General features: G+C 41.0%; 1 protein-coding gene across 2 annotated transcripts in view; it reads right to left on the bottom strand.

The window, feature by feature from the left end:
* Positions 1–13,061, bottom strand: part of LOC129249999 (mediator of RNA polymerase II transcription subunit 26) — a 93,390-nt gene that overhangs the window by 25,708 nt on the left and 54,621 nt on the right. The window contains exons 2-4 of one of the 2 annotated variants that reach the window (XM_054889647.1): positions 4,103–4,307; positions 2,894–4,043; positions 1,999–2,835 (exon numbers count right to left, since the gene is read on the bottom strand). In XM_054889647.1, coding sequence (XP_054745622.1) covers positions 1,999–2,835; positions 2,894–4,043; positions 4,103–4,168 — 2,053 coding nt within the window. In that variant the 5' untranslated portion in view covers positions 4,169–4,307. The remainder of the gene's footprint in view (positions 1–1,998; positions 2,836–2,893; positions 4,044–4,102; positions 4,308–13,061) is intronic. The other variant, XM_054889648.1, reaches the window with a different exon arrangement.

Below are 13,061 nucleotides of genomic sequence, written 5' to 3'. Positions count from 1 at the left end.
TGGAACCAGTGATTCGCAGTGGGCGTAGCTTCAGATCTGTCAAAACACTGCAATAAGGTCCGCGACAGGATGTCCCTTGATGTCCCCGATACAACACCCACACGACGAGGCCCATATGCTGCCTGTGATGGAGCATAACAAACTGCTCAGCAAGCAGTTTCTGTTAGGATGTTACCGCAGGCCTCCCCCGTGCAGATACCTGCTTGAGCCTGAGCCATCTCCTACGCACATCAGGAGGCATTTCCTCAATTACGCGGACGAGATCCAAGACAAAACAGACAGACAGCTACTGGATCGGACAGTGTACAAACAGACAATCAACGGCATTCATCGGGAGACCATTACCACCTTGTTAAGCTCCCTACAACCGAATGCCGTTATAGGAGTCCAACCACCACCAATCGCAGACGAAGAGCTCCAGCTTCCCCGAGAGTCCCGCGTCACCTTGGCACAATTACGTTCTAGATATTGAGCAGGTTAAACTTCTATTTATCCAGAATGGACTCCGACGCACGACACTAACCACCTTTTCACATGCCCCAACAAACCCACTCATCTAACACCCCTCTCCCACTGGACCCAACCTGTCGAAACAGCTAGCTTCCTGGGCCTACCGTTAGATGAGCTGTACGAAGACGACCGGTTATTACACTACACTGACAGGGCAAAGTTGCTGCTACAACAACAGCAACACTAATCACCTTTTCACATGCCCTTTAAAACCTACTCATGTAACACCCCTCTCCCTCTGGACCCAACCAGTCGAAACAGCATGTTTCCTGGGCTTACCTTTAGATGAGCCAAACGAAGACGACCGGTGATACACCCTACAATGACTGGGCTTCTATTACTGTTAAAACAGCAAAAAAAAAAAAAAAGATGAGAGGTGAGACACATTCCACTAAACGTAGTTCTTGTTGTTGTCGTAACAGCATAAGACATTAGCCAACAGCAACCTAGAACTTGTTAGGGAGTATTGCTGAATAGACAGTACTAATTCCTGTAACATAAAACCGACCGTAAGGGGAACGAAATTAGCTTAAGTTTACCTTGGTCGAGTAACTTCTTTTTAATCCAAGTTTATTATGAGTGAATTTTAAATCTTAGAGACTAGATTACGTATTTAAATAAAGTTCAATCATTTATACTAATAGTAAAAACATTGAACTCAGATTGACATAAAGACAAAACATCTTCGAGTGGTTAATAAATTATATAAGAGCTAATGAAATATAGTTTGTATTAAAGACGTTGATATATAGGCGTTTGAGAACCCAAGACTTTATGTGTAACACTAAATCACATCTGCTCAAGTAAAGCAAGGCAATCAATATATCCCAAATCAGATAAAATATTAACATCAGCGATTCTTTACTTGTCCTACAAGCATACGAGTAACTGATCAGGGAATTGAAAAGGTTGAAAAGTAATCTGATGAATTTTCTTTTGACTAGTCCAATTTCACTAGCAACACATATATAGATTGAGATGAGTCATGCTCTAATATACAAACTACCAAATTTAACAATGTTTTTCTGGGATAGTGACCATTAAAACCTTTCGAATATGTACGCAAGAAAGTTAAGCTGCTATTTGCTTGGGAGCAAATAAAAGGTAAAAGGGGGTCAGGGGAACAAATAAGCGACATCCTCGCCATTCCCAGTCACTCAAACATCGAAAAAATAAGCAAATTCATTAAAACTATCGAAATGACAATATAACAAATAATCCAGACAGCCACAGACGACACAGAGCTGATGGCCTCTGCAGCCAATGCTCAAACATAATTTTAGTACTGGTATTCATACCAGTCACTAAATAATAATAATAATAATATTTGCTTTAGCTTCCTATCAAAAAGGATGAAGTTTTTCTGGATCTAGTCCAGTATATTAACGTCAAACTTCTTTGACTGGATACTGGAAATGGAAACACACCATGTCGCACATTTTAACCTTTACAAAATCAAAAATGTTAACAATTGCTGGTAAGACATACCTGAACAAGATGATGTTGGACGAGACGTTTGTTGCTGGTTTTGTGGCGCTGCCCAGCCAGCCAAAGTCGGCGAAGAAGTCCCCATTATGCCGAATTTACGATTTTGCATTTCAGCATAGAGCTCTTTTGTAGTTTTGACTTTTTTACTTCCGCTCCCGAGAGATGTCATGAGCATTTGAGAACTGAGACTGGTCTCTTTTGCAATAACAGAATCGACACCTTTTGAACCTTTTTTACGACCACGCTTTCGCGGTAGTTTTTTTTCCTGCGCAATAGCAGCATTTGAACCTGCAATTATTGTTGCTTCCATTTTACTCGAAGGCTGCAATTTTTGTGAGGAAAAAACTGATGACGAGAAAGTTTGCGGATTTCCTGAATTTATTACCCCAACTGACTTCTGTTGTGAATTCGAGTTATCTTGCTTCCTTTGTGTCTGAAATGCACGCAATATTTTGTCACTACTAACCACATCAATGAGATCCATTTGAGAAGTTCGACTATTAGAATTGCTATCATTTGAATTTGAACCATCGTCTCGAAATGGCATAAATTTTAATGCTGTCGGTACAGTTTGCAAAAAGTTATTAACAATCGCAATTTTTGGAGAAACAGTGGGGCGATTTGTATTATAGCCAATTATATCATTACTATATCCTGCCGGAGGTGCAGAATTGCCTTGTTTAAATTTTCCAGTAAAAGTTAAATCAGATGTTGACAAATTAAAGGATGTGTGGCTACTAGTAGATAAATTTACTTTGTGTTCATCAGCGAGGAGTGTAGATCCATCTGGAGGAAACATAGAGGTCATTGAACTATTATCCAAGAGTGAAAGAATTTCTAAAAGAAAGATACGTATAGGTAGTTAAAGTTTTTCGAAAGGATGTATTGGATTTACCTGCATATGCCAAACGAGACTTCTCCTCATTGACGAAAGATGGAAATTTCTCTACATTTCCTCCAGGAAGGTTAAGACGTTGATGATTAGACGAAGTATCATCTAATAAGACAGTCGCATTTTTTAATTCACAGACATTTTCAGCTTCGCCGTGATCAACTTTATCTTTACGTTTTTTCTCCTTTTTAAGTTTTTTTGGTTTCGAAGACGATGGGGAAGGAGAAATCGTCATGCCAAGGCTGCTAGTTAATTTAAATGGATTTGTTTTGTTTGGTCCAGTTGGAGGTATTCTATTGCTAACTATCGGAATGGTGGGTAAAGATGTAACTAAATTTGAACCAGAGTTTGAATCCTGAATATCAATAACAATAGGAGTATCTTTTGAAGGTCCACTATTCGATGGAAGAATCAAACTGGTTTCCGAGTTTGAATTTGATGATTGATCAATTATAAAAGTTTCAGGTGGGACTAAACGTTGTTGTCCCGGTTGGTTTAACTTATCACTTGTTATACCGATATTGCTGTTTTCGGTAACACCAAAACCACTTAGAACATTCTCAAAACTTGTCAGCTGTATTCTGTCATGAGTAGGTACCACTGAAGCCGGTGTTAATTCAGCTTTTGCTAATTCCATTTCCCCTAACTTTTTATTGTTAATAGGTACATGGACATTGGTACTTCCTGCAGATAATGAAGCCAAAGACACAGATGCCACATTCGTTATACGTGGCATGCTTTCTACAATGGCAGAAGCGGGAATAGAGGCAATTATAGCTTGACTACTGTTAGAATTTGAATGCTGCTGCATTGTATCAAGATGCATTGATGATGCTGCTGGCGAAATAGACTGCGATCGTAGGCGTTGTTGTTGGTATAAGGTAGTATTAAGACCTGATATACACGGCAAGGCTGCAGACGAAGTGGTAGTTGCTGTCTCAATGATATGCTGCTGTTGTTGTTGAATTCCAACCATTTTACGCCATTTCTTTAGTAAAGACTTAGCACGGAGGGCTAAGTGTTTATCTTTAGTAAGTCGCCGCCTCAAATGGTTTATATATTTTGCCAATCGGGTGGCCTCCAATTGCTCTTTTGTAATCGTTGTGCCCTCCAAGGTGGAAATAACAGACATGACTGCGTCCATGTTAACCACCTATAAGATGATCAACTTTCAGTTCGAGCATATAGGACTGATTATGTAACAATACTTACGTCATAATTTTGATCAAGCGCTTGACATAAACGAAAAGTTAAATCATATATATGCTTGGTGTTCATTTATAATGAACAAAACGAAAAAAATCCAATATATTGAAATGTAACGCAACTAAATAAAAAAAAATAAGACTGCTTCACATCGATATTTGGGAGCTTAATATTCGGTGCTTGGTTAAATAGAGTCCAATTAATGCCAAAGCTGTGAAGAAAAGTTGGAAAATAAGAAATATATTATATCAATGTCAAAATTGAACGACTTAACTAGCATGTTTGTTAATACGCTTAGATTCCTTAATACACGAATATACCATAAACTTTGGTGAAACAGTTTTTGTAGATGTTTGCACATAGACTATATTACATACCCTCAGCGGATAAATATACAGTAACTCACAGCTTATTTGATGCAGCCAAAAAAATTATTAAAATATAAATTGAAAATGAATAAATTAAAAGTATTCAAAAAACATAAACACATTAATATTTCGATTTCATGATTACGGCTAGACTTAGTGGGATATCAATTCCTTTCCCCATTTTTTCTGTAGTGCCCGTTTCAGATCAGAAGCATTAGAAATATTGTGGTTTCTTATTTTATTTTCCAGCAATGACCACAAATTCTCAATAACGTTGAGATCTGGACTCTGTCCAGGTGTCTGTCCTACATGTGCGCATTTCCAAATAAGCCAAGTTTTTCCAATACCAGACGTATGCTTGGGATCATTGTCTTGGTAGAACGTTGGTAGAAACGAATCCCTAATGCCGATTTTATTCGGAATTTGTAATAAATTATCTTTTAGCAGATCCAGATACATCCCTTTATTCATGTTTCCTTCGATAAATGTTAAATTTTCGACGCCTGAATAGGACATGCAACCTCATACCATCACACTGCCACCGCCGTGTTTAACTGTGGGGCGCAAATTAAATGGTTGAAGTGCGGTGTTTGGTTTTCTCCAAACGCAGGACTTCCCATCAGACCTGAAAATGTTAAATTTGCTTTGTTCAAATGTTGTCTACAAAACTCTATTCTTTGTTTAATCAACGGCTTATTTCGGGCAGTCCTTCCATGAAAATTTTCTTTGAGCAGAACTCTACGAACAGTTTCAGGGTTACAGATCTTGCCTAAGTATTTTTCGACTTCGTTCGTTAATTTTGGAACGCTTAAACTTTGTGAACCATCCACCCCTTATCTGCATAATTAAATATTTTATTTGGCGCAGATCTGTCCTTAACTGCTATCCTGTTTTCGTGGCGAAACCTGTAATGTGCTGGACAGTTGAGGAACTAATAGCAACAATTTCCGCAATTTTTCGTTGGCTTTCGGCCTCTTTATAATGACGAATAACGCCTTCCTTTTTTAAGTGAGTTCCGTTTTCCTATTTTAAAATATTTACATTTTTTCACCTTTTCTTTACAAAAAGTTTTTGAGAACGACTTAAGACGTCAAGCTAAACAGAAAAAACTACATTTCACCGTTATTGAATTTTATGAGAAAATATAAAATACATTACATCATTTAAGCTGTGAGCATATTTTGATGAGAAAACTATTTGTTTCTATATTTCTTCAACAAGCTGTGTTTTTGTTATTGTTCTTTCTGCACTGGTAAACAGTAGAGGATGGTTCCATGTGTAGAAGTCCACGTAAGTGGAGAAAGTTACTGATCGCCATTCACTTGGGAGTGGCCAGGCGATTCTTCTGTATATTGTTCAACCAGCTTCCAGCTCCCGGGATTAGCGCAAGTATCCTTTGGGTAGCTCCCGAACAACCGTTCGGGAGTGAGCTAGCGGACAGAGGCTGATCGACTTCGCTGGGGCCCGAAACGTGGTAATCTGCAGCACCAGATTCCACCCACGACAGTCGGTTCTACGTTACCGGAACGACCCGAATTTATATCCGGCCAAGGACTGTCCCTTCAGCATGCGCACACGCCTCTGTGCAGCAATAAATGTACATCTACCTACGTAAGGAATGTTCAACATCGAAAAGCTGCAACCACAAGATTTGCCACTCTCGGGTTTCTCCCGACCAAGCGCTGCCGCCCCAGTAAACTAACTCTGTCTAGTGAACAGCATATCACCCCAGCCCTTACGTCACAGGAGCAACTCCTTGCAGCAAATGCTTCTCCTCAGGGCTGGAATTGAATCCAACCCTGGGCCAGAAGTATTTTATTGCTGCGCCTGCTATAACCGGCTCCACCTGAATTCCACCTCGGTTAGGTGCAATAAGTGCAACGGGTGGAGCCACCTTAAGACCTGTTTAGGCCTTTAGACTCATAGGGAGTGGTCCACAAGGTATGTGGCCTCGTGTTGCTCCTGCCAGCAGGCGTCTGACACCTCTACGGCTACTACTCCCCCTGATAGGCCGGCCCCACCAACCGCCACCACAACCCACACCTCCACGCTAAGGAGCCATCGGAGCAACAAAACTTCCCCGACTTAACCTATCCACTTCCCTCCTGCTCCAACCCCAGTGCGGGGACAAACCAGCAGCTCTTGGTCCCCCGCACAGTCCAGTATCGTCTCATTGATGAAGGCATCGACCGCCGGGACAACAACTTAGAATGTCAAGGCATATCTATACGGACAGGCGATTCCGAGATCGAAATATTTAACATTTATATACCCCCTGTCACCTGCTGCCCGGCAGGATATAACCCCATATAGGTGCGCTCATCAAAGGTGAAAACCGATTGGTTGTAGGTGACTCCAATGCGCATCACGATCTTTCGCATTCAAGCCTGCCAAACGATCGTAGGGGACAGCAATTGGCAGAGCATATAGACGATTCGACATTAAGCACTGTGAACGACGACGCCCCCACTAACGTAGAGGGCACAACGACAAGGTGGATATCACCTTCAACGGTTGCACTTCGTCGGACTCGAAGAGATGCGCGAGCTACTTTTTATACTGCATTCTCCGGCCGACAGATCCAAGCGTCGTGCTACCAGAAGGCTGCACAAAGTGACGAACGACAGTACGCCACTTACTTTCTCCGGTGATGAGGTTCAGGGGGCCATCAATAAATCTAAAACATCAAACGCCATTGGCCCTGACGGACCATACGCGCTGATGCTTAAGCTCCTGGGACCATTGGGAGTAGGATTTCTCGAAGGGGTCTTCAATTTGTCCTTGGCCACTCTCATCATCCCGGACAAGTGGAAAGCAGGGAGAGTGGTCCCACTACTGAATTCTGGAAAACCGGCCAACCAAGAGGAATCTTATCGTCCGATAAGTCTCCTTTCCCCAGTAGTGAAGACACTTGAAGCCCTTCTACTCCCACTCTTCACGAAACACCTGGCGAAGACGACGAAGACGACCGATGATATGCCCTACAGTGGCGGGGCTTCTATTACTGTTAACAAACAAACAAACAAGCAATGAAGCAACATTTGTCGTTCTCTACGTACCGCCGCCGAAGAAATCGGATTCCGGCGAGCCCGAAATAACAGTTGGTACGACGAGCAATGCCATGGTCCCGCAGAAAGAAAAGATGTGGCTATAGAGCCACGCTACGATCGGGCACAGAAACGAGAGGCCGAAATACGTGAGTGCGAGGAGCTTGAGATGCTGGCCAATAGGAACAACACCCGAAAATTCGACCAGAAAGTTCGGCGGCTTACAAAAGGTTTAAGACCGGGGCGTTTTCCAGTAAGAACAAAGACGGCGACGTGGGACTGACATCCAGAGCATACTTAAATAATGGAGGGAACATTTCTCAAACTGTTAAATAGTGATAGCTGCGCATGTCACAGAGAATTTGAAATTGTCCTTCGGCTACCCGACCATGACGAAGTGAGAAAAGCGATAACGCGGCTAAAGAACAATAAAGCCGCGGACGCCGACGGACTTCCGGCTGAGCTATTCAAACAGAGCGGCGAGGAGCTGGTAAGGTGCATGCATCAGCTTCTATGCAAAATATGGTCGATCCGGACATCTGGGCGAATTATCGCGGGATTAGTCTTCTAAATATCACCTATAAGGTTCTAGCGAGCGTATTGTGTGAAAGGGTAAAGCCCACCGTCAACTAACTAATTGGATCTTATCAGTGTGGCTTTAGACGTGGAAAGTCTACCATCGACCAAATATTCACAATACGCCAAATCTTGGAAAAAACACACACAAGGAGAATCGACACACACCATTTTATCGTCGATTTCAAAGCTGCATTCGACACTATGGAAAGGAGTTACCTGTATGCCGCGATGTCTGAATGTCTATGCAAGCTCAATACGAGCAGCGCCGTCAGAATTGGGAAGGACCTCTCCAAGCCGTTTGATACCAAACGAAGTTTCAGACAGGGTAACGTGCTGTCGTGCGACTTCTTCAATCTGATGTTGGAGTGCATCGTAAGAGCCACAGAACTTAATCGCTCAGGCACAATATTTTATAAGAGCGTACAAATGTTGGCGTATGCCGATGATATTGACATCATCGACCTTAGCAACCGCGCTGTTAGTTCTGCCTTCTCCAAACTGGATAAAGAGGCAAAGCGAATGGGTTTGGTGGTGAACGAGGACAAAACGAAGTACCTCCTGTCTTCTAACAAACAGGCGGCGCTCTCGCGTATCGGCACTCACGTCACTGTTGACAGTTATAATTTCGAGGTTGTCAAAGACTTCGTGTATTTAGGAACCAGCATTAACACCGATAACAATGTCAGCCTTGAAATCCAACGCAGAATCTCTCTTGCCAACAAGTGCTACTTTGGGCTACAAAGTAGGCAACTTAGTAGTAAAGTCCTCTCTTGATGAACAAAACTAACACTCTACAAGGCTCTCATCATGCCCGTCCTAACGTATGGCGCAGAAGCTTGGAAGCATGTCGTCCGAATAGATACAAACGCTCCGGCTCTGAAAGTATTTGATGCGGTACGAGCTGGTGGTAGCAGAGGAAGAGGAAGGCCTCCTTTGCGCTGGAAAGATCCGGTGGAGAAGGACTTGACTTCACTTGGTGTGTCCAATTGGCACCGATTAGCACGAGAAAGAAACGACTGGCGCGCTTTGTTAAACTCGGGTAAGCGCTTATCGCGCCAATTAAGAACAAGAAGACACAGTACATATCTCATTACAGTCGTATACATGTTTTTTATTAAATTTAATAAACATCGAGTTTTTTTTTTTTTTTTAAGTGAAACACCAAAAAGGTGCCCACCCCTTATCTGCAAAATTAACACAAGGTGCCCTCGGCAGGCAATTGCAAGGCTCCGAGTGTATTTCTGCCACAAAAAACCTTCGCATCAAAAATATCAGCCGTTCGGAGTCGGCTTTGAAACTGTAGGTCTCTCCATTGGTGAAACAACATCAAGACACCAATAGGAGGAGGAGCTCGGTCAAACACCCGGAAAGAGTGTCGGTTCTACGTAACCGAAATGACCCGTATTTATATCCGGCCAAGCACTGTCATTTCAGCAGCATTCCCCGTATATGTATGGGGAACGTTTATGTAGCAACAGCAACCTTAAACTCTCCCAAAACTATATAGATATCTAGTACCGGCACTGATACTACTCGACGTAATTACTTACACACTACGAAATACCAACAAATTAAAGGACCCGAAGGAGGGCTATGACAGTCAATTCTACGTTATCAGAACAACCCGGATTTAAATCACTCCAACAACTAGAGCTAAAAGAAAAATTGTGTCTGCTTTTCTTTATTAATTTAAAAACTTTTAATAAAGATCTAGGTTTACTTATACCTAACAGCCTTTCGGATATGTTATCTTATATTCCAAACGTAATATTTTCATTATTCCTGTGAATAAATAGAAATAAATGAACGTATTTCTACGAAAATAATAAACTTTCGATCTTTCACATATACTTATTTATTCTTATTCCGAATAAGACGCAATTTATTTCCTTTATTCGAAATCAGAAATGAAGTATGGCGGCACAGATAGTCAACTGATAGCTTTTCCCAGAAAATATATTAGCATTACGACTTCATTATGATATTTCTTATGTCAAAGTGAGGAATCAAACTTGCAAGAGTCCTTTTCCGCAACAAACCCAATTTGTAAATGGCCAAAAACCGTCATTATAGGTAAAAGCATTCGTTATACATTTCAAGAAACAAGTCATTTGTATTATAAGCATTTTGTTATTTTGCCATAGAAACTATACTGAAATCATCACCACATATTATAAAACAAAGTCGCTTTTTCTATCCCCATGTCCCCTTGAATGCTTAAATCATTAAAACTACGCAAGGGATTTTGATGCGGTTTTTTTTTTTAAAGATAGACTGATTGAAGAGGAAGGAAGGTTTATATCAATATAATGTGAAGAAATATATAAAGGGGGCGTGGCAATCGGTCAAAATGTGGCAAAAAACATAATTTTTTTGTTTTCACGGCCATAAATCATAAACGAATCAACCAATTAAAATGAAACTTTCTTGAAGTTTAACTTTGAAATATTTACTTTCGTTCTGCATCAAAAAAAATAATTGATTTATTTGTTATTTAACCAAAATTATTTAAACAAAATCAGCTCTTTTTCCAAAAAAAAGCTGTTTGTGTGTTTGTTCGCTGCCAACCGAATGAAGCAACAGGCGTTAAGCGATAATCTCACCACACCTCATTAATGTTGAATTACATCGTATGGTGACGTATGTATGTATGTATTTACAAATCGCTCGAATTATTTCATTTCGGACGTATGTACATATGTATGTATGTATGTATGTATGTACTGAATTCCATGTAATTATATGTACATACAATTTTACAGCGAAATAAACCTCTATTTTCACGTTCTATATTAGTAAATCGCACATAATTAAAATACAGTTTTTGAATATAGGACTATGAATAAGTTCCTTGCGGTTTTACAACAGATGGCGTAACTTGATTATTATTCCATCGATCCACATTTCCAAACATTCATTGAAGAGCTACTGTCGTAAGGCACAAACGTCAGTATAAGTTTTTTATTTGAAGCGTAAACAACAATATTTTTACCACACTTGAAAATGTCGAATTTCGTGCCAAATAATGTGTTTTTGCGGGGAATTTTTTAATATGAAGAAAAAAGCAGCCGAAAGTCATCGTATCTTGGTGGAAGTTTATGGTGAGCATGCTCTAGCTGAGCGAACGTGCCAGAAGTGGTTTGCACGCTTTAAAAGTGGTGATTTTGGCTTGGAAGACGAAGAACGCGAGGGTGCGCCGCCAAAGTTCATGGATACCGAATTGGAGGAATTGCTCGATCAAGATCCGGCTCAAACGCAAGAAGAGGTTGCAAAAACTTTGGGAGTTGATCAATCAACCATTTCCAAACGTTTAAAAGCCATGGGAATGATCCGAAAGGTAGGCCATTGGGTGCCGTATGAATTGAAGCCAAGAGACGTTGAACGCCGTTTTATGGCATGCGAACAACTGCTTCAACGGCACAAAAGAAAGGGTTTTTTGCATCGAATTGTGACTGGCGATGAAAAGTGGGTCTATTACGACAATCCAAAACGTCGGGCAACGTATGGATACCCTGGCCATGCTTCAACATCGACGTCGGCGCAGAATATTCATGGCCTGAAGGTTATGCTGTGTATCTGGTGGGACCAGCTGGGTGTTGTGTATTATGAGCTACTGAAACCGAATGAAACGATTACGGGGGATGTCTACCGACGACAATTGATGCGTTTGAGCCGAGCACTGCGAGAAAAACGGCCGCAATACGCCGATAGACACGACAAAGTTATTTTGCAACATGACAATGCTCGGCCACATGTTGCACAAGTGGTCAAAACATACTTAGAAACGCTCAAATGGGATGTCCTACCCCACCCGCCGTATAGTCCAGACCTTGCGCCATCCGATTACTATCTCTTCCGATCGATGCAACATGGCCTGGCTGACCAGCACTTCCGTAATTACGATGAAGTCAAAAAATGGATCGATTCGTGGATTGCGGCAAAACCGACCGAATTTTTCACAAAGGGAATCCGTGAATTGCCAGAAAGATGGGAAAAAGTAGTAGTAAGCGATGGACAATACTTTGAATATTAAATTTGTAACCATTTTACGTCAATAAAGTTTCAAATTTCGGAAAAAAAACCGCACGAACTTATTCATAGTCCTATTAGTTTTTATTGATTCGGAGCTATCGATTCCATACAATAACATTTTTTGTCATTTACTTTTTACGACAACTAATAGCTTATTTTCGAAGCGATTTCAACAAATCTATGTATATGGCTCTTTACAGCATATATTATAATTGATAATAATATTTTTCAAGATATTACATCAGTAATTAGTAATTGAGATGTACCGGAAAAATTGCGTTAGCTGTTGCGTCATCCGGCATTGCCGCTAATCTTTTGGAAGGGGGCCGAACCGCACACTCTACAATCAAGCTCCCGCTCAAAATCGCCACCGATGATGATAACAGCGTCTGTAGTGTTTCTAAACAGAGCAATACAGGAAAATTGATGCGTGACTGCTCATTAATAGCCTGGGACGAAGCTATCATGTCAAACAAGACGTCTGTGGAAGCACTGGGATAGGACAATGCGCGATTTGCGCAACAAAAATTCATCTACGGGTGGATGTACAATTCTGTTCTCAGGAGATTTCCGTCAAATCCTACCAGTTGTGACTCGAGGAACACGTGCTGACGAAATAAATGCTTCGCTAAAAAGATCCCACCTTTGGTCGCATGTCAATAAATTAGAGCTTAAAACTAATATGAGGGTTTCGTCATCTTCACGTGAGAACAGGCTATTTCCAGAGATGCCGCTAAAAGTTGGCAATGGAGAATTAACACAAAGTGAGGGAAGGATTAACCTAGAAAGCCTTTGTGTTTTGATAGACAACATCCAAGAGTTAGTCAACAATGTCTATCCAGACATTGATAACATAAGTTATAAGACAATATCTTGGTTTAAAGAAAGAGCTTTCTGTCACCAACTAACGAACAAGTAGATAAAGTAAATAACTTGATT

Source organism: Anastrepha obliqua, chromosome 6, assembly GCF_027943255.1.
Source record: "Anastrepha obliqua isolate idAnaObli1 chromosome 6, idAnaObli1_1.0, whole genome shotgun sequence".
Taxonomy (NCBI): domain Eukaryota; kingdom Metazoa; phylum Arthropoda; class Insecta; order Diptera; family Tephritidae; genus Anastrepha; species Anastrepha obliqua.
This window is presented reverse-complemented; position numbering and strand designations above follow the sequence as displayed.